The sequence below is a fragment of the Trichosurus vulpecula genome, chromosome 6, assembly GCF_011100635.1.
Source record: "Trichosurus vulpecula isolate mTriVul1 chromosome 6, mTriVul1.pri, whole genome shotgun sequence".
Classification (NCBI taxonomy): domain Eukaryota; kingdom Metazoa; phylum Chordata; class Mammalia; order Diprotodontia; family Phalangeridae; genus Trichosurus; species Trichosurus vulpecula.
The window spans coordinates 106731276-106754011 of NC_050578.1; the positions used below are offsets into that span (position 1 = coordinate 106731276).

A 22736-nucleotide genomic window follows, 5' to 3' on the forward strand; every position below is an offset into this window, starting at 1 on the left:
ATTAAGACTCTAACTGTGAAACCCAGCATTTGTAATATGTTGTTCAAACTATTCCAAACACAAATACCATGAATTACTCATTGTTATCAGATAAAGAGATAAGTTACCCCCTATATGGAGATTTTTTTTAAGCTTCAAGATTTGTGATTCCATGACTCACCAAATAGGGTTAGGAAGAGTAATTGTCTACCTCTACGTAAGATGGTATATTTTTCAACCTCTGCACCCAACTGGGATCTTAGAAAAGGGATGTAAAGGTAAATCCAAAGTTACCTCAAATTTACTTTTTGTTTTCTGTTGAAAGCATCAAAAGAAAAAACCTTGAATGAATGATTTTAGTTAGCTAAGTTAACTTTTTAAATACTAAACTGAGTATCTTATTTCACTGCCCTCATGATCTCCCTCATTCTTCCTTCCTCACTGCCACCAAACTAGTTCAGACCAGCAGCACCTCATGACTGGATCAAAGATTTAGAACCAAATGGGACCTTAGTAACGACACAGTCCAAAACCCACTCATTTCGCAAATGAGGAAACTAAAGCCCAGTGTGTATCTAATGTCACACTCAGGTATTAAGTGGCAAAGTCAGGATTGGACTGTAACAGCCACCTAACTCATTTCCTTGCTGCTAGCCTCACTCCATTCAATTGACTTCTCGTACCTCTGCCATATCAATGTTCCAAAAACATAGCTCTCTAACTAGACTACAGTCTCCTTGAAGGGCAGAGACTGTCTTAACCCTCTGTACACCCCTGGCAACAGAGCATTACTGAGCACAGCAGGCATTCGATAGATAGACCATTAAGATAAAAACAACCGTACTTACTCTCCCATTGCCCATGATGGACAGCAGCAGAAAGGAGGCAAATGTTTCTGCTGATCTTTGGCTTCGAGGATTAATACCAGATTTGGGTACCGGTTAGTCAGATAATTGGAAAGGAATCCCATGAAACTGTATATGACATAAGCTTCATAGCATTCTCGGCAAGTATCCACATAGATTGCAATGGTGGGATACTTCAGAGCTATCCACTGTGAAAAACAGAAGTTAAAATTATTCCACCCAAATGGCAATGAATCAACACTCCAATTCTCAGTCCATTTTGTATACTACTGAACATTGTATTTCTTGTCATGTAAATATTTGAAATTGCCTCAGATGTATTGGGCCTATCTTTAGCCTGCACTGGTATACAGATCATGACCTGGTCTAAAATTCCAGCCCTGATAATCACTAGCTATGGGAGTCTGGGAAACTTAATTTAAGCTCTGTCTCCAACTCCTCATCTGTAAAACTGAGTAACATTTTCACTATTTCACAGGGCTGCTGTGAGGGAAGCATTCTGTAAACCGTCAAGTGTTTTTGTTAGACTGTATGTTTGATCTATGGTTAGTTTGGCCAAGTTTACTAATGTGAAAATCTGAAATAATAAATTTTATATTTTGATAAAAGATGAATGGGAGAGAAAATGAATAGGAAGACAAATGAAATTAGGTATCTGTATTTGAGAGTGTTTTGGGATTCTAACCTTGTAGGTCAATTTCTTTTACTATGTAATCAAATGAAGTAATGATTCAAATCTGGATTTTTTGAATGCAATTATACTGGGACCAATTTAAAACATCAAGGAAAAAGTAACTAACTCAAGTGTTGTGAGGAAAACACTGCACATTATTAAAGTAACAAACTGCATTACAATTAACCACACTAAAAATGGGCATGCTCAATTATCTCGAACAGTCAAAAATCCCGAAGTAAACTGACACAAAAGGATACTTCCAGGGTATACACCCCACTCCCCATGCACAACCACCACACTCTCCAGAAAAAACTAGAGGTTTTCACTGAGTGTATGAGACTCTGAAGGTTTAAGGAGCTTTGAGAGTAATTCTAGATATTCAGCAGTTCTTCCTAGCCAGGAGAACCAATATCCTTTTGGAGACGCTTTTTAAAAGACAGATTTCACAGGAATGGAGGAGAGGTGAGGTACTTCACAATAACTGGCCTGCATCTTTTCAGTGAAAGTGGAAGGCTAAATCATCTGCTATAATTGTGGGAGTTTACAGTGTGGTTGTGTGACTTAAGTAAAAGGTATAGTTCATGTAAAAAGACCTTGTGGTTTGGGCAGCTGACATGTTCAATATACATGGCATGCACACAAATAAAGTCTTGGGCTTCATTAAAAGAGGCAGAGTCCAGAGCTAGGGCAGACAGCACCTTGGCCTTATCTGATGATACTGGGAGTGCTATCGTTGGTTTTGAACACATCATAAGAAGGACATATTGGAAGCGCATCCAGAGGACAGTGAATAGGATGGGGAAGAGTCTGGGGGATCAAGAAAGTCCCTGCTGAATAAGCTTAGTTGGAGAAGAGAAGACTTGGGTACGGAGGATGGAGAGAGAGACTTTGCAGCCCCATTTCCAAATATTTCAAGAATTGTGATAGAGAAAAGAGAGAATTTCTTCTCCTTTGTCCCAGGAGGCAGAGCTAGAAATAATAGATAAAAGTTATGAGGCAGATGCTGGCTTAATGTAAGGAAAACCTCTAATGATTAGAGAGCTGTCCAAAATTGGACTGGCTTTCCCATCATTCCAAATTAGGAATAAACTTTGTGTCATGGACATCCTTTGGTTGGTTTGTGTTGAAATCTACAGACCCCTTCTAAGAATTATATATTTAAATGCACAAAACATAGTAACCACAAAGGAAAAAATTTAAATTGAAATAGTTACCAAACGTTATTTTTTTAAAGTTGTTTCTGGGCTCCAGGATAAGCAGAACCTCATTCAAGCTCTGCAAGCAGAAGCTGGATGGCCACTTCGCAGGAGTGTTTCTAGGAGAATTCCTGTTCAATCAACAGGCTGGTTGAGAAAGAAATGGGGATACTCCTATGCCATAGCAAGATGGGGCATCTCAGGTGGCAAGAGAACAAGTTATTGCTCAAGAGTCTACTAACTCAAAGGAGAATTTTGCCATTAATGTGGCTAGGACAAACAGGAAGCCAAAGAGGTCAAGAGTGCATTTCAACTCCAGGTCAAGTCTGACTGCCAGCTTCGTCCTTGCCATGATGGCAGAAGAGAATCAGGAGAAAATAAGACATTGTCAGGGGCTGAGGCACAAAACGCTACTATGATGCATGACGTTCCTCACACAGAGAATGAGAGATTGTTAAATACTCAGAAAGAAGTTCGTTCCATACTGTGAAGGAGGACAGAAACCCAAGATGATAATTCAGTCACAAGGGAAGTTTTGGAAGATTTTTCACAGCAAGAAATCACAGAAATTTTGAGTAGATTCACCCAAAGAATGAGAGAATCATTAATATCTTGGATAGTAAGAATCAGTGATCAAGGGGCCGGTGGACTGTAGATAGTAGATAGGGTGGACTGTATGAGATTCATAGGTATCAGCCAGTTTCCTTTAGTTCAGCAAGTTTTTAGGGACTATCATCAGCAAGGAGATGAGGACAGTATGGCTAGTCTGTTAGTTTTAGTAGCTGAGGGATGTAATAAAAAATATCCTATCGATTCTATGTAGCCCACTGGGAATGAACCTTGGTATTCACTTAGAGATGTATTATCAAGCTAAAGGAGGAGGTAACGAAGACTGCTATTATGACAGGATTCGCGGATACATACTATAATGCTCCCTTGGGAGTCTCTCATAGAAATTTAATAGTTAAGACAGCTTCTCCTGCTTATAAACACCTGACTTTGCCTCTGCTACTTGGGGAAGTAGAGAACCCTCTTTTTCACAGTTAAATGACTTAGGAGACTGGGAAAGAGATACATCTCCTCAAGACAGGAGAGTGAATAGCCAGCAGATTTGGCATCAAAATAAAGTGATGAGAAAACAAATGTTCACTGCTCTATTGAGAGCAGAAGCAGATTTTGAAAAGATAGATGATATTCCAACCAATGAACTGTACAGAATGTATTGAGGTAAGGGTCTTGATAACAGACAGAATAGAGAAGTAAGAACTACCCCTAGAGATGCTACAGATCCTGAACCCTCATACCCAAGTGAGTCACATCTTCAGGAAGACTAGGAAATTGGCTGAGCCGCAGGCCAGATTAAAGAAATACATAGGCTGGATTGCAGGCCCCACATTAACCTGACCATATGTTGGAAAAATGGGTCAAGTAAGTAACTAGGGCATTAATAGACACTGGGATGGAGGCCACTCTTATCTATGGAAATCCTGACAAGTTCAGGGAAGAACTCCTACTACCATCACAGAATTAGAAGAGGCTGAAATATCAGCCATACATGTTAAACTGATGGTGAAAATTGGACAACTGCCCAAGAAAGAATATACTGTGGTTATTGTGCCTATTCCGGAATACATCATTGGAATAGCCGTATTGAAGGGTATGACCTTGAATTTACCTGAAGGGAAATACCAATTTGCCATGAAAAAAATAGGAGTTAATACAGTTTTAGTGGTGAAAATAAAGATGGATCCAATCACTTTGCCTGAACCTTCTGAAGTAGTTACTCTGAGGCAGTATCGTATGGCAGGTGGGCAAGATGAAATTGCTAGTACTATAAAAGACTATATTGAAGCAGGAGTGTTAATCCCTACAACCACTCGATGCAACCCTGTCTGGCCAGTTTGAAAGTCAGATGGAACGTGGAGGATGACAGTAGATTATAGACAGTTGAACAAAGTGACTCCTCCCCTGTATGCTGCTGTTCCAGATACTGTTACTTTAACAGAGGGAATCCAGAAACATGAGGGGACTTGGTATGCAGTTATTGATTTGGCTGATGCCTTCTTTATGATCCCAATAGACTTCAAGCAATGGGACCAGTTTGCTTTCACTTGGCAAGGCCGACAGTATACGTTTACATGCCTGCCACAAGGATATCTTCATAGCCCAACTATTTGCCACAGGATTGTAGCTGAATATTCAGATGAATTAAAGTTACCTGGTATACAGCTTACCCACTACATAGATGACATCAAGATACAGGGAGTAAACGGAGACAAGCTGGACATTATTAATTGACCATATAAAAAAAAAAAGGATAGGAAATTAACCCTGCAAAGGTTCAAGGGCCAGCTCGAACTGTAACATTCTGGGGGATACAGTGGAATAAAGGACTATGAGAGATTCTCCGACAAGTTCAACAAAAAATCCAAGATTTTCCTACTCCTACTAGTAAGAGGCCCCAAAATTCATAGGGTTATTTGGTTATTGGAGACACCACATCCCACACTTGGAACAGATTTTGAAACCTTTGTATAAAGTTACCAGGATGAAATATGAATTTGATTGGGGACTTGAACAAAGTAGAGTTTTTGAGGAAGCAAAGGCTGCTATACAATTAGCCCTACATTTATGGCCTATGCAAAATGGGCCAGTGGAATTACAAGTGACTGTGAGAGATAACTACGTGAACTGGAGTTTATGGCAAAAACAACAAAGTCGAAATGTACCTTTCGGATTTTGGTCAAGAAACTACCTTCATCTGGGATGAATATATACCTTTTGAGAAGCAGCTATTAGCTGCATATTGGGCTTTGGTAGAAACCGAGCAACTGACTCTGGGCCATGAAGTGGTATTAAGGTCTGGAACTCCAACTGTGACTTGGGTAATGAGTACACCAGCTTCCCACAGAATTGGACATGCGCAAGGGCCAAGCATAATCAAATGTAAGTGGTATATTAAGAATAGATCGAGAGCAGGCAAAAGTGGAATTTCTGCTTTACATAAATCTGTGGCAAACACTGGCACTGAGGGGAATGAAAAACCCCTTGAACCAAAGCAACAGTAGGTACAATCCTTGGTGAAATGGAATGATGGATATGATGGACTGAGGAACAGAACAAACATGCTTGGTTTACTGATGGGATAGCAAAACATTCAGGACACAAAAGACATTGGAAAGCAGTAGCCTATAACCCCTGTACTATGCGAACTTTGGAAAGTTTTAGGATAGGTGGAAGTAGCCAATATGCTGAACTGATGGCAGTACATCAAGCCATCAAAACAGAGAAAGGAGGACAGTGTCACATATTTAGTGACTCATGGGTAGTAGCTAATGGGTTAGCTACATGGATGCTTATGTGCAAGAATCAGAATTGGGAGATTCATGGCAAACAAGTTTGGGGTAAAGAGTTATAGGAAGATGTCTCTGGTTATGAATTTGCCAGTTTTTCATGTTGATGCTCACGTGACCCTGACCACACCAGAACGTGAGTAAAATGCACATGCTGATCGTCTAGCAAAGATTGCTACTGAACATATTATTCCTACTCTGACCCCAACTGATGACCCAGTATTAGCAAAATGGGTCCACCAAATAGCCGGCCATTTAGGGGTCCAGGCCACACATCAATGGTATGGCTCAGTTCCTTGCTATAATATTTTGTTATAATTTCCCTGTTACTTCAGTGAGGTGGGCTTATCAGTTTTGGAGTATTATTGTCACAATATCAAATTGGGAGCATTGGTTCTTGAATCTGATCCTCTGGAGTCTAAATAAATGTTATACTTCCTCTGCCTTCTACCTAGGGAATTCCTTATACTTCGTGATTCCAAACCATTCAGGCATGCCCATGGTCCTCTCCAAGGTCATGGATTTTGCCTTACTGCTATAGTGTTATAGAAACAAAGTTCTGGAATTACTATCATTAACGACTTTTAACAAACAAATGCAGCATTTTAGTCACATTTATTTTAACGATGTAAAATCTTCTGCGACTGTAGTTGCTACATTAGTATATAAGTTCTCAAGTGACTAGATAAAGGAAAGCATACTTACACTATCCAAGCTGTATATAGGCACCATCCAAAGAATCCTATTTAGAAAGCAAAGAAGACAATTTAACAAATTTAATAAAATATTCAACATACTCTTGAAAAATCTCCAAGATAATTCTAAGATTAAATCGAGTTAAGATATTACCTTATTATTGGCTTCTGTAGTTCAGGTTGAGTGTAATGCACTAAATGTTGCAAAATCCCCCAGAAAGATATTGGTACAGTCATTAGTAAAAAGATTCCAGCAATAAACCATGCTTTTGTGTGTATCCCAACCTTCAAAAAAAGAAATAGTTTAGCATAAATATTTCACTGTTACAAAACTAGAGAATAAAAAGCATGCCTTTTAAGAGTTCCTGTTTTTAATTTTAAAGAGTAACATTTTGTCATAGTAAGAGCAAACATTTCACAAGTACACCTATCTTTTTTTTAATAGAAGCATTTTATTCAATTTAGTTATAAAGCTAATTTTTCTAAAGCAAAACATGCCTGTTGACTTTCATTATAAAATATTAGGAAGAATATTCCCAAAGGAAAATTGCCCAATTGATTTGGCTGGCAGCTTTTACTAAGGAAGGGCTAAGAATGATTGGCGCCCTAATGTACTGCTGAGCATCATGTTAAAGAAGCACAGCTAAACCTTCTAGAAGTTAATGGTATCTACCTATTTACTTTTTCTTTTCAGTTTTTTTCCAGTTTGTTCCTTTTCCTCCTTTCCATTCTTAAGAGTTCCCAGAAATCTGCCCCTTTCCTCTCTGATACTTGGAATGCAATGTGCTAAATGAATTAAGGTAAAATGTCCCAATTTCCCAATGGGACCCTTAGTTTGCATGATAAATTTTACCTGAATTGCTCTTAATTAAAAATTTTCTGTATCGAGTTGCCTATACATCTTTACCAGTTTCCAAGAAATCCACTCCAAATAAAGAATGCTTATAGTATTCAATAAATATCCACTGAATTTTAATAATCAGGGAATTAAATAATCTCTCTCGGTCTACATAAAAAGGGTTTTCTATCTCCAAGGTTCCTTCTAGCTTTAAAATATCATGTTTCTTTTCACAATACTTGTTCTTGTGTTAAGCAGGACATGCCAGGCTAATAATGATCTAAGATAACATTCCATACCACTTCTATGAAGTCATCCCTGATTGCCTTACCTAATAGTTTTTTCTTCATCTTAACTCACTGCATTTTGGATATACTTCTTTTATGTACTCATTGCATTCTAATTTGTATTATTTTTTTTTTGCCTGTGTTATAACATTCTGGGTGAGTGAACTGATATCTGACCTTGGAGCCAGCCAAGAACACCTCGGTTCAAGTCCTATGTCCAACATATTGGTGTATGACCCTGGGCAAGCTGAACCTCAGTGTCCTAGCTAACTCTCTATGACTCTAAGTTGGTGAGAAAGTGGTATTAGTAGTGAGACTTTCCTTATATGGAAATTCCATATCCAATGATGAAATATTATATCACAGTTGTAATGCCTATCTGCCCTAAATATGTTATAACATCTCTTCAGAGCAGGGGCCATCTTATTATGGTTTTTCTCCTTCCATAGTCCACTGCACACAGTAGGTACTTAATACAAGTTCACTGAATGAATACTGAAAGGAGGCCTAAGGCCACTACTATCACCAACATAAGAAATTTAGAGCTCTAAGCAAATATATAAAAAAGTCCTCCAAACACTAATAGTTCTGACCAGGATAAAAAAAAAACATAGTAATCCCCCCAAAACAAAGAGGATGTGGTGAATATTTTAAAATTTCTACACTAAGGCTTACAAAAAAACCCCAAAACATTTCTTTGGGTTTGAAAATGAATAAGACTATACTTCTAGGGTCAAGAAGACCACAAGGCACTACTTCATCACATAGATCTGGTTGCAAGGGAATGCAGACTATTTTTCCATTTCAATATGGCACTTCACTTATTGGGTTATTGCTTTAGCTTCTAAGAGAGCCCTGAACATAACAATCACTCAATAAACGTACTGAATTACCTACCGTTATGGACAATTTTCCTTTAAATGTACAGGCTTTAATTTAGGCTGTAGATTTAGGTAAGTTCAAGGTCTCCTAGTTCAACTCCCTCATTTTACGTATGAGGAAGTAAACCTCATGAATAATCAAGGTCACAAAGGTAGTAACTGGGAGATCTGGGATTGGAACTTCCAATAAACTTTACAACATATTCCCTTTGCCCCAGTGGTCACTATAATGTGGCAATGGAATCCCATTCTATTTAAACAGTAATATTTCAAGCTCTACTGTATCCTTAGCACCTTAATTCCCTTCCCTCTTCCAAAACCTAATAAAGGAGATACTGGACGTGATACACCAAAAGGTCCATTATTTCACTGTTGTGGACACTCCCTACACAGACAGAATGTAACCCTCTATGTTTAATTTGTTATAACTAACCCTCTGGTATAGAGTATCTCCAAATCCGGTTAGACTAGTCCTTGGACAACAAGTTCAAAATCCATTTCTAGGCCCTTATTTGAAGTCTTTTCAACTTGGTAGGATTTACCAAAGCTTAAGAGTTCATCTGGAATACTATCAAGAACCCGTGGTCATTTTCATGCCACAATGAAGCATCTGAATACTATTTTAGCGGAAGAATTTAAATATAAAAAGTGACTTAATTTCCCACAGAAAATTTTGCACTTACCTTGAGGTATAATAAAAAGTTCTAAGACTACAGTTTGTTTTTTGCCCCTCCTTAACTGACCCCTTATCCCACTCCCCAAAGCTATCCTAAATCTTTTTTCTTAAGCCTCTCTCTCCCTCAACCCTTTCACTTGAGAATCTTACTCTGTTACTTTAATAAGAAAACTGATTTCTTTTCCCTCTTATCACCTTAACAACCTTTAACAATATCTTCCACTCTCTCTTTCTTTGCCTCAGTCTCTGATTAGGTGGTCTTTCTCCTTGCCAAGGAGAAAAGTCTTTATATGCTCTTGATCCCATTCCCTATTCAGCAGATTGCCACTTCAACTATACATGTCTAATCTTCAATATCTCCTTTTCTACTGGTTCCTTCCCTGCTGCTTTCAAACATGCCTAAATCTCCCCATCAATGAAAACCTAAACAATATCATACCATTCCTTCAAGCTACCATTCTATACCTCACCTCCCTTTCTGAGCCAAACACCTAGAAAAAGCTGTCTACCCTCATTGCCTCCACTTCCTCTCAACTCTCAGAGATTTCACTAACTCCCATGGCTTCAATTGTCATCTCTATGTAGTTGACTCCAAGATCTATACATTCAACCCTCGCCTGTCTCCTGAGCTCCAATCTCACATCACCAACTTTCCGTTCAATATTGCAAAACTGGATGTCTCATAGGCATCTCAAACTCAGCATGGCCCAAACAGAACTTATCTTTTCCCCAAAAACTCAACCTCCTACCAAACTTTCCTATTTCTGTTGAGGATACCACAAGTCTTCCAGTCTCTCTAGTTCATAACCTTGGTGTTACTCTTGAATGATCGCATTGCTTCTCACTCTACCTATCCAAGCAATCGCCAGATCTTATAGTTTCTGCATCCACGTCTTACATTTAAACTGTTCTTTTTCACAGTCACTGATTTAGTTCAGGCCTTTTATCGTATCTCTCCAGGACTATTGCCATGTCCTCCTAACTGGTCTCTACTCCAATCCAGCCTCCTCTCACATCTACCAGAACACAAATCTGACCATGGTCAGCCAAGTCCCTATTCATACTCCAGTGGCTCCCTATTGCCTGTGGGCTGTTTGCACTTAAAGCCTTTTACAACCTAGGTACAATCTATCTTTCCAACCTCATCATACACTGCTCTCCTAGTACTCTACCATCCAGCCAAACTGGTCTTCTCATACACACAGCACTCTATCTCTAGGCTCCATGCTTTTGCACTAGTCATCCTTCTCATTCCTGGAATGCATTATTCACTTCTCATCTCCAACTCAAAGGATCCCTCACTTCCTGAAAGCTGCAGCTCAAACACCACTTTTTACATCAAGCCCTTCCCGAAACCAAGTGCTAGTTCCCCCCTCCTTCTTATCGTGTATTTAATTTGTATTTACTCTATATAAGCCTACATGTGCACACATTAATTCCCTCAGCTACTTAAGCACAGGATTATTTTCCTCTTTTTGGTGTCTGTATCCTCAGTGTGCAGTGTCTGGCATATAGTAGCTTAATAATGCTTCTTAACTGATCTCTGAATGGCTTCAGGATTTTAAGGAGATGAGAACCACAGTAGTACAATCAACTAATATCTATAAAATTTAGATTTAAATCAGTGAAATTCCAAGACACTCCTGAAAGAAATCATCTAAAACTGCCTTACAATTTCTAATAATTACTGTTCTTTTCACTCCTCTGGAAATTTATTCCTTTTACATAAAGCAATTATCATTTAAAACATTCAAGTGCTTTTTAGCTAATATTTATGAACATAAAGTAGATTTAGCTTTACAGAGTTTAACATGTTATTTTAAACTCTGCTTTACTTTTAATACTGGAGACTTAAAACTCCAATAGAGTCAAAGTGTTTAGTGACCTGCTTTTGCTTTGTTAAAAAAAACCATTTACCTGTTGATATCATTACAAAACCATTTACAAAGGAAAGAGCTGGTTAAATCATAATTTTTTGCTACAAGATGTAACTAAATCATATGATCACAAACATGCTTGCATTTTGTTGGTTCACATTATTATCATGCTCACCAATTAATTCAAGGGTGGGCAAACCACAGCCCAAGGGACACCTGGCTCTTCTGAGCTTTACGTGTGGTCCTTAAAGCAAGCAGAAAGAAAAAAAATGCCACCACAAACTGTCAATGCCATGATTAAAATTATTGTCAGGTCCTCTGCAAAATTTAAAATGATGTGGAACTAAGCAACCAACATTATATTCAGCATAATTTAAAAAAAATTTGGTATAAACAGCTGGGGGTTTGAGACAGAAGTCTTAAATCAATGATACGATTAAATCCTGGGTTCCACCTATGGGTCAGAATAGACATCCTTAAACTAATGCTCAGAGTGTGATTACACATGTAATCCTACAGTGGGTAGAATAAAAAGCCATGGGTTTCATTTTGTGAACAAAAAACCCCCCAAAAGCTTTTGCAAAACAGGATGACCAGGTCCAATACCAGCAACAGTTTCTCAGACACAACTACACAACTGAAAAAGTGCAATACACTTAAAAGTGAACAAACAGAATATGTTTCAGAAACATTAATTTGTATAATTAAATGGCATTCAATCAGGCAGCACAGTTAGGGAGAAAAGGCCACTAAGCCTGGAATGGGAATATCTGTTAGAAATAAGTTCACTTATCTTCAAAGGTACATTCCTCTTATACAAATTTTATAAGGAATTTTTATTTACCTTTGAAAGCATATTACTTAAATATGTTTTTTGAGGTTAATAATCTGATTCCCTAACACTTACATCTCTTAAACCATTGTATCCTGAAAGCACCTTTCAGAACACTGCCTGCTTGGTGGCAATGTTTATTATAGGGATGACAGAAAATATAGAATGTATTTGTAGTTTATGGCGCTGTGGGCTAAATTTTGTGCTTTTCACTAGTCTGCACTGGAATATCATTTTCAACATAACTGTGGTTGAAAATTAGAAAAAACTTGGTCTATTTTCATGAACAAGTAGTCTATGGAACTGCCATAGCATCAAAGCTCAGAAATTCAAGTTATGCTGACCATGTCAACAATGGATCGACTGGGAATGCGAACAAATCCATAAAAGTATAGTACTTGGCTGCTTGTTTCAAAATTGCAAATAGACTGTTTCAAAAGTTAGTTGGGAAGCAAAACATTTTCATTGATGCGATAACTGGTCACTAGGTTCCCAGTCCAGCCAACAGAAGCTTGAACCCCACACAGGAAACTACCTCTCAGCCTTTGCAATGGTTGGAACCCGTTGTTATCTTCAAAACTCAGCTCAAGGGTTTAGTTTTTAATCTTGGCTTTAGCGGCTTTGTGAAAAAAACAAAAAACAAACAAACTTCATGAAATCTTATTTCCAAAGATCTAGGTAATTTTTTTTATCATGTTTCTCTGATTTGTTTGATGTGAACTTTCATGTCTAGATCACATACCCATTTGGAATTGAGGAAAAAAATCTTTGCAGCAAGTTTTTCTGATAAAGGTATCATTTCCAAGACACACAAGGAACGGATTCAAATTTGCTTAAAAAAAAAAACAAAAAACCAAGGCATTCCCAAATATGAACTGGCAGGTCTCGAAAGAAGAAAATCAGATTATCAATAACTATGTGGAAAACTGTTCCAAATCATTACTTATTAGAGAAGTGAAAATTGAAGCAATTCTGAGATTTTTTTTCCTCACACTCACTCATCTGGTTGGTAAAGATGACAAAAAAGGAAAATGATAAATGTTTAAGAGCCTGTGGGAAAAGAGGTACACTGGTGGACCTGTGCATGGGTCAAGTTACTAAACAGCACACACCTTTTAACCTAGCAAGGCCTATACTCTAAAGAGATCAAAGAAAGAGGGGAAAGTACTTTCTATACAAAAATATTTATAAAGCAGCTATTTTGTGGTGGCAAAAAAATTAGAAACTAAAGGGATACCCATCAGTTGAAGAGTGGCTGAATAAGTCATGGTATATGAATGTAATGAGAAATAGATGATTTTTAAGAAACATGGAAGTAATATGAACTGATGCAGTGAAGTAAGCAGAATTTGGAGAAAAAGTTACATTATAATATCAGTATCATAACATTTTGAAAACACTAATAAAGTGAAGGAATTGGAACAAGGAGAAAAGCTTATACAATAAAAACATTGTAAAAACAAACTTTGTAAGAACTATGATCAATCCATGATTCCAGAGGATCAGACGATGAAGTATGCTATTCTTACAGAAAGGGGATGGATTTAGGGTTCAGAATAAGACATATATTTTTGTACACAGTCACTGAGGAAATTTGTTTTGCTTGGCAATGAATATTTGTTATAATAAATGGTTTCTTTTTCAATAAGGCAGAAGTTGGGAGAGAAAATGGATTTCTATTCATTTTTAAAATGGGAAGGAGTGCACACCAATATAAAATGCTGCATGCACTTTCAAATGAGGTATTATTAGTTTTACTTAAATGTTTTACTTTGTTACAAGAAACCTCTCATGAAGTTAGATTAATCAGTAAATGTCTGTAATGTTTTTTTAAAAATCCAAATCAATAAAATGTAGAAGGGAAAAACTTAGCTTAAAGATCGCCCTCTCTCTGGCTGCCTATATCCTCCCCAACAAAATGACCTTATATTTATTTTGCATACTTTTTTTGGCTTTCAAATTGGGGAGATGGCGGAGGGGGTAGAGTCAGAGTGATGCTCTTGAGGTGACAAGGGGAAGAGGTAGAAGGAAGGGAGAGAGGACAGATCTAAGTCTCCCTATGGAGGCCTGTTCAAGGTAGAATAAACACACATAAAAAGCATAAGCAACATAACAGGTAATCAAACTCCTAAAGTGTAAAGTTGTTTAATGCAAGTCCCCTGGATTCAAACCTTAAAGGGCTTGGCTGTTACACAGAACACACAGAGCACCAGCAGCAAACAAAACAAAGCCAAAAACTGCTCTGGGGTCAGTAGAGTGAGTGGAAAGTCACTGGGCCTTTCTTTAAGTCCAGAGCTTGAATTTTCAAGTCAGGTATTCTTAACTTCATGTACAGCAAATAATTCACAAAACAAAATTTAGGTGCTGTGGGACGAAAGAAAACAATATTGCAGTGGAAAAATAAGGAAACCCAACTGTTGAGCTCATCTGGCTTTCAGAGTAAGGAATAATGCTTTTTTTTTTTTTTTTGAGGTAGGCACTACCTTTTGAATCACCAATTTCTACAATCTACTTATTTAAGGATGTTATCTACAGTGAGTGGTAATCCTAAAGATATTTTGTAGGGCTTGTCTTAACAACTATAATAATTACTCTCTATGTACTGGTTACGAAACCTATAAGTAAAAAGGGAATGTTTGAATAAGCATCTCAATTAAAAAGCATCAGAAGCCCATTACATTTACTACCAAAGACTGACATATCTGTCAAAACACGTTTTATTAATAAATGACACTAGCAGTATGATTTATATAGATTTACAGGATGTCTAAAAACATTCTTTCTAGCATAATGCGCTATAAAGTTTTTGACAAAAGTGCTTTTCTTGCTGTAATAAGTCATCTTGCTTTTAAAAACCTATTATCATGCTACTATAAGGCAGTGTGGGGGCCAATATAAGAATCAGAAGAACTGAGTTCAAATCTTATTACATATATTAGCTGCCTCGATCTTCAGAGTCCCCAGGCAAAACTTGAGTTTGGAAAAGTTACATTAAATCTGGAGGGAGTTTCTCCATCTAGAGTTCTTCTCTAAACTAATAAATTCACTAGCCTTGAGACAGAAGGGAAAAGGAGTCTGTTCAGTTAGGTTGAAGCAGCTTCAAACCTGTTTTACTGGATAAATACATTTGAAGTTTTACTTTAAAGGATAATGACATTTAATTTGGCTGATGAAAAGATTAAGAGTTTAACCAGTTTACTCTGAGTTTTACCAGTTTAACTTTGAAAAGGTTATATAACATAAGTTTTTACCTTAGGAACTTTCAGGCTCTTCAGAGTTACTTTACTGATGTCATAATAAGAATGTGACATAAAAAAACTGTATAGAACCAGAAGGATTATTTTGCAAAACCTATGACCTAATTACCCTCTAAAGCAAAAAAAGAGAAAGATAAATTAATTGGATCTTTTAATTTAAGAAGATAAAGTTTGCTAATAAACGCAAATGCACGATGTCATTAAAGTCACTTATTTGATATTATTGTAGTAAACCCAATCTGTGTACAAAACCAAAATCATTGTGATAATTTTGTTCCAGTGCAGTCACTTCCTAATATCTTCTGATTACGTTAAGCAAAACCATCCCAGGTTAAAAATAAAAAAACTCACATAATTTTAAGAGGAATCTATGTTCCTGAAAATGGACTTTCACGGAAATGAACTTATATAGAATGTTGTTTTTCTAGGCTTCTTTATATGGCCCCAACATTACTTCTGAACAGACAATGCATTTCTTCAAAAGACAGCCAGGCAGGTTAAAGCTGCAGCTCTTAAGAGGGGCAATGCATGTGGAGTGAGGGTCTTGGGTTCAAATCTTGACTGTTATTTAAAGGCAAGACCTTGGGTAAGCTACTTATCCTTAGTCAGTTTCCTCATCTATAAAATGAGTTTTTGCAATCGGATGACCTGCAAGTGCCCTTAGAGCAATAAAAGTATGATTCTATATGAAGTGTCTTTGGGGAATAAAGGCAAAAGGGCAGGAGACAGATTATAAATGGAAAAATGTCCTTCCCCGGGTGTCGGGTGCACCGGGTATCAAAAGCGTCCTAAGAAAGGCTCGTCTTACCTCGAGTTTTTGCAGCTCCCATACGCACAGAGGCAGAGAGACGACCAAGGCCACCAGGTAGAGAAATACCACGAGGGGCCGGATCCATTGCCTCCAGTTCCTCCAGGTGCAAGGCATGTTTTCGTCAAAACCAACCCCGGGAAAAAGGAAGGGGGGGCGGGGAGAAGAAGGGGAGAAGAAAAAGAAGAGGAGTGAAAAGAGGAGTAAAGTAGAAGAGGGGGAAGAGCAGAAGAGGAAGAAAAGGAGAAGAGGAGGAGCAGCCGGAGACGGCTGGAGGCCAAGGGGTCCGATGCCCCTCCCGGGGGCACAGGCTCGGGTGGCACAATCAGAGACGGGGAGGGGGCGGCCGGGCTTTGCTTTACTTTACTTTTTACCAGGAGCTAGCGGTGCCGACCCAGCCAAAGCCGCGGCTTCGGGGGGAAGAGCTCCTCTTTCTGCTGCGGCTGCCGCGGCCCACGTCTTTGACCCGGCGCGGCTGGCGCCGCTCGCCCCACTCGCTCGGGTATCGCGCCAGCTCGGACCGACACAGCGGAGCCAACCGGACCGGGTCAAGTCGCTGCCGTCACCCTCCCTCCCGCCCTCCCCTCACCCGGCAGCTACCCCACGCTCTGCCTGCACCATGGCGACGGCGGCGGCGGCGGCCTCAAGGAGCTGCCTCCACACGGCCGAGACCCGCAGTCCCCTCCTGGCCGTCCCCCCGAAAACGTCCAAAGAACAAACGCACGGTGCCCCTCTCACACACAAACACAGAAGTTCCCACAACAGCTTCCGAATCACTTCCGCTTCCGCCTGTGGACACCCGAAGGCGTTGATTCGCTCCTCAGACCCCAGAGTGCCCCGCCTCATCCGGTCTATTAACCGCGCTCTGATTGGGCGAAGTGGGCAGGCGCCCTGTCGGGTTTGTGGTTGCGCAGTGGACTCGGTCCTGTCCATTCATGGGTTGCTCCTGAGGGAGGAGGCAGGAGAGGGTGGAGTCCTGGGACTGTGGGGCGGGATGCTGCCTCTCCCTCCTGTTGCCCTCTCCTGCTTCCCATTTTGGAGGACCCCCAGACTAGGACTGCCAGGGCGGGCTGGACGTAGGGTATTTGCGTGGGGCAGGGCAGCAGCCTAAACTCCATATCATAGCATCTCAGAGCTGAAAAGGACCACAGAGGGGAGGCAGCTTGATGCTTGGCGCATAGTAGTTCTTAATAAATGGTGACGATCGATGAGATAAAGTGGTAGATCTGAAGGTTTTGGGAAGAGTTGTGTTTATATCCCACTTCTGACATTTAATGGCTCTGTGACACCAGGCAAATCCCTTGACCTCTCGGAGCCTGTTTCCCCAGCTATTAAATGAGAAAAATTAACAACCACAGGTGCTTGTAACTACTTCACAGAGTTAGTGTGGGTCTCAAATGGGACAATGTACAGAAAGTTCTCTGCAAACTTTAAAGCAGGGGTTTTTAACCTTAGAGTCTGGAAACCATGGACAAATTTCAGGACATCTATGAACTATATATATATACACACACACACACACACACACACACACACACATATTTCTCACTGATCTCAATCCGAAATTTATAATTTCCTTCAATTATGAATTTTTAAAAATCCATTATTTTGAGAAGGGGCCCATAGGTTTCACCAGACTGCCAAAGGAGTCCACACCAGAAAGCATTAAGAACTCCAGCTTCAGAGGAATATATAAATGAGTTTTTGATATAGTCTAACTGGTCTTCTTTCTATTCCTTACACACAACACACTCTCATCTTCTGTTTTAGTGCCTTTGACTGGCTGTTCTCAATACCTGCAATACATTCTCTCCTTACCTCCCCACTTCTTTTAAGAAGCAGCTGAAACTCCATCTTTTGCATGAAGCTTTTCATGATTCCCATAGTTACTAGTACCTTTTCTCCCAAACTAAGATATTTAACTACTTTGTATATATTTGTACTTATTATGTGTATTTATATATTGTGCTGTATGTATTTTCATATGTACTTGTTTCCCCCATTAGAATGTAAATTCATTGAAAATAGGGATTGTTTCATTTTTTAGGGGTGGCGGTGTCAGACCCTTAGTAGACGCTTAACAATACTCGTTTGATCTCCCATCATCACTTTATTGCCCCAAAGCAGAATTTTGTTGCAACAGCTTGGTACATTTATCAATCTAGAACATAATCTTTTATTTGAACTATGATTTCTATCTGTGGTTCATATATTGTATATAGTTTGGCCCCATCCTACTTTTTCTGCCTTGTTAGATATTACTCCCCACCCCCACTTCAATCTGGGCAAATTGGCCTTCTCTCTGTTCTTCATTCCATTGCTAGTCCCCATGACTTTTTATTGACTGTCTCACATTTCTACTGCTTCCTTCATTCCATTCCATAGAGGCTCTCTCTTCATTTAATATGCAGCTCAGGCACCAGCTTCAGCCCTGAGCATTTTCTGATCCCTTCCGACTGCTAGTGTCCTCCCTTGCTATCAAACTACTCTGTTTTTAACACTTTGTATATATATTTGTGTTTATTAACTTTATATTTCTGGTGTGTATAATTTTATAGATACTTGTATCCCACATTATTGTTTAAGGTCGTTGAAAGTAGCACAGTAGCAGCACATAGTAGGCACTTAATAAATGTTTATTGATGGAATGTCTGAGAAATAACTTTTTCAGGCTCAGGAGGGGTGAAGATAAAAGAAATAAAGTTTATTAACTCAACTGCAGTGTTGGGTACCTCAGAAAATAGTCACACCTTCCCGAAATAAAAGTAAACTTACATACCTATATCTCCCCATTGGCTGGGTAACACAGGGTGTATAACTTTTAGATACGCCTACTACATAGCTCCCCTTAATGTGTTTCCCCCTTCCTACTACATACATTATATGACCATTAAAATGAACCTTGAGTCTTCCCAGAGGAGTAGAAGTTAATATTCATAAGCTTATTATGCATGAGCATTCCAAGCAAGACTTAACCTTTACTCTACTTAACTGACTTCTAGCCCCAAAACAAGATAAAAATCAGTTGGATCCTTGCTTTGCCTGTTGTCTTTGCTGTGAGACATAATTCCTTACTTATGTCTCCCATTCTGCTCATTGTTATTTTGAATGTAGGGAAACATTTCTCGGTTATATCTCTTGTACGTATTCCCCTTCTTCTGCTAGAAGATAATCTAGTACTAACTTATGTTGGTAGTGTCTTCAATTTATTTTCCTGCAATTTGATGCAAGTCAAAAGACTTTCCGGTATGTATGGACTCCCTAGATTTCATAAGTCATATATTACATAATTTCTGTGGAAATAAAAGTTTTAATCATTCCTCACAAATGTTTATTAATTGTTTCATTGTTTGCACTTGTATCCCCAGTGCCTATTACAATGCCTGTCACATGGCAGGCATTTAATAAAAATTTTTGATTGATTAGTTAGTTCCATCAATATCAGAACAAGAATCCAGTCTGTCATAAGTGATCATCCAGCCCCTGCTTGAAAACCTCCAGTGACTGAGAATCCAGAGGCAGCCTATTCTGTTTTAGGTTAACTTGAGTTGTTAGAAAGTTCTTCGCCACTCTCACATGAATCTGTGATCTCTTCAATGTCAATGTTCCCTTCGATAAGACTGATTGCAACCTCTCTGTGCCTTATCTACAGGATCCTTCCAGGCCTCCTGCAAACATGCCTATGTTCCCTATCTTTAAAAAAACAAACAAACAAAAACCTTTACTTGCCTTCTAGCTATCATTCTGTATCTCTTCTCTCATTTTCAGACAAACCCATGGAGAAAGCTGTCTCTAGTTGGTACCTCCTCTTCCTATCCTCTCACTCTCTTTTCAACCCTCTGCACTCTGGTTTCTCAACTTATCATTCAACTACAACTGTTCTTTCCAAAAGTCAGACTTTGATACTACTGATTATCTTCTTTTCCAGGAGACTTTCTTTTCTCTAGGTTTCTGTAAGACTTTTCTCTTCTAGATCTTTTCTTACTTGTTCTTCTGTTACCTCAGGGGCGGCTAGGTGGGGCAGTAGATAGAGTGCCTGGCCTGGAGTTAGGAGGGCCTGATTTCCAATCCATCCTCAGACATTTACTAGCTATGTGACCCTAGGCAAGCCACTTAACCTCTGTCTGCCCCCATTTCTTCATCAGTAAAATGGGATAATAATGGTACCTAATCCCAGAGTTCTTGTGAGGATGAAGTGAGATTATAATTATAAAGCATAGTGCCAGGCACACAGTAAGTGATATATAAATTGTAGCTATTATTGTCCATTATTATTATTATTACATGTCTAAGAGGTCTTTTTTAGTCTCCTTTGCTGGATCTTCATCCAAATCATGCTTGTTAATCATGGGTATCCCTGAAGGCTCTGTCCTGGGACTTCTTTTATGTTTTTTCTTGCTTGTGATCTCATTGGCACCCAGGGGTTCAGTTATAATTTCCATGCCGATGATTCCCAGAACTATCCAGCCCTAACCTCTCTCTGGAGCTGGTCTGACATCACCAACCTCCTCTTGGGCATACTGAAATGGATTTCCAGGAGGTGCCTCGAATTCAACATGTCCAAAAGAAGTCTCGTTATCTTTCCCCCTGAAACTCAATTCTTCTTCCCAACTTCTCTATTACTGTCAGAGGTACCACCATCCTTCCAGTCACCCAGGCTAGCTAATTCAGTTTTGTTCTTCACTCTTCTCTTGTATCTAATCTGTCACTTGTCTTGTTTCAACATTGACCACATTTCTTGTATATATACATCCCCTTCTCTCCACTCACACAGCTACCACCCTAGAGTGCGGGTTCTTGTCACCTCATACCTAGACTATTGTATGAAACTGCTGGTTTTGTTCTCCCTGACTAAAGACTCTCCTCACTTCAGTCCATCCTTCACTCAGCTGCCAAAATGATTTTCCTAAAATACAGGTCTGATCATGTCATCTCCCCTTCTCCCTACCCAGCCACTCAGTAAGTTCCAGTGGCTTCCTATTATTTCTAGAATCAAACATATACATACATACATACATACATACATACATACATATATATACATATATATATATATATATATATTGCTTTTAAAAGCCTTTACAATTGGCTCCTTCCAAATTTCTCAGTCCTGTAATTTGCTATTCTTCTCCATGTACTTCATGTGCTGACATAAGACGCTTCTGTCTCCATACTCTGTGCCTTTTCTCTGGATGTCCCCCATGCAGGAGCCCTCCCTTCTGCCTATTTTCTTAGCTTTCTTTAAGACCCGCCGAGATACTGTGCCTGTCTTGTCTTAGTCTAACTAGCATCACCTTTTTTGGATGTCATATCACATGAACTTGCAACCCAGTAAAACCCTCAAATCTTTTTTTTCCCAACAAGATTTCTTTACTAACCACACTTCCCCCTCTTCCACCTGCATTCTGCACTTGTACAGTTGATTTTCTGAACCTGCATAAGACTTTACCTCTATCCCTAATTAAATTCATTTTATTAGGTTTGACCCATCCTTTTAGTCAGTTAGTGCTGATGAAGAATGAATGACCCTTGCCCTTTTTCCTGAAATAAATTTGGGTACCTACTTCTTGAGGAGGAGATGATGAGATGCAAATAGAGTGGTCAATGAGAAGCCTGTTATCTCAAGTAGCACTTAAAACCACTAGAGGAGACAATGAGATTCAAGTAGGCTGGTAAGTTAAAAAGCAAAACTAACTAGGGCCTCTCTGCCAGTCCACCTAGGGCTGGACAATGGAATAACAATAACAATAATTAATAATAATAATAGATGATGCCCTCTGAAACTACTGTCCCTAATTACCTCATCTCCCTACCCCCTTGCCTACAAGTCTCTGGTTACTTTATCTCCCCTCCCTTGAGGCAGGTTTTAATCTATAAGAATCCCTAACCTTTCCCAGCTAGTGGTCTCATCTTTAAGTGGAGGGTGTCCCCCTAAATGGGTATCCCCCTTAAGGGGGGGGTCGCCTCTTACTTGGGCATCTTCCTAAACCTGCTTGGTGTGTTGTGCTTGCTGTGTTGTATTATCCCCAGTAAATATCTATATTTGATTTGGAGACAGCCTCAGTGAATTCTTTCAAGTTGACCTTGTACCCCAACATTTTGGGGTACCCCTGAACCTCATCAGTATCTGGATCTCTTGTCCAAATTATTAACTTTCCCTTCTAGGTATATGTTACCTGAAGATTTAATAAGTATGCCTTGGTGGATATCTTCATGGTGCTTTTAAGGTTTTTTCAAAGACCTTTATAAAATTATTTTATAGGATCTTCACAGCAACTCTGTGATGAGAAACTACAGGTATTACTCCTATTTTACAGGTGAGCAAACTGAAGTTCACAAAGTATTAGTAATTTGTCCAAACTCACATAGCTAGAAAGTATCAGAGGCATGATCTATGTTTCCATCCAAGTCATTGATAATATTTAATAACAGAGGGTCAAGATCAGATCCCTGTAGCAGACCACTAAAAACTAGCCTGCAGGTTCACATCAGTCTATTAATGATTCCTCTTTGAG

The 22736-nt window shown here is 39.1% G+C and overlaps 1 protein-coding gene across 2 annotated transcripts in view; it reads right to left on the reverse strand.

The window, feature by feature from the left end:
• The window catches only part of TMEM184C (transmembrane protein 184C), a 31437-nt gene extending 14423 nt beyond the window's left edge, over nucleotides 1-17014 (reverse strand). The window contains exons 1-5 of one of the 2 annotated variants that reach the window (XM_036764485.1): nucleotides 16222-16307; nucleotides 11500-11568; nucleotides 6920-7050; nucleotides 6776-6812; nucleotides 828-1033 (exon numbers count right to left, since the gene is read on the reverse strand). In XM_036764485.1, the coding sequence (XP_036620380.1) occupies nucleotides 828-1033; nucleotides 6776-6812; nucleotides 6920-7002 (326 nt within the window). In that variant the 5' untranslated portion in view covers nucleotides 7003-7050; nucleotides 11500-11568; nucleotides 16222-16307. Of the gene's footprint in view, nucleotides 1-827; nucleotides 1034-6775; nucleotides 6813-6919; nucleotides 7051-11499; nucleotides 11569-16221 lie in introns of both variants that reach the window. The other variant, XM_036764484.1, reaches the window with a different exon arrangement.
• Nucleotides 17015-22736: the final 5722 nt, after the last annotated feature.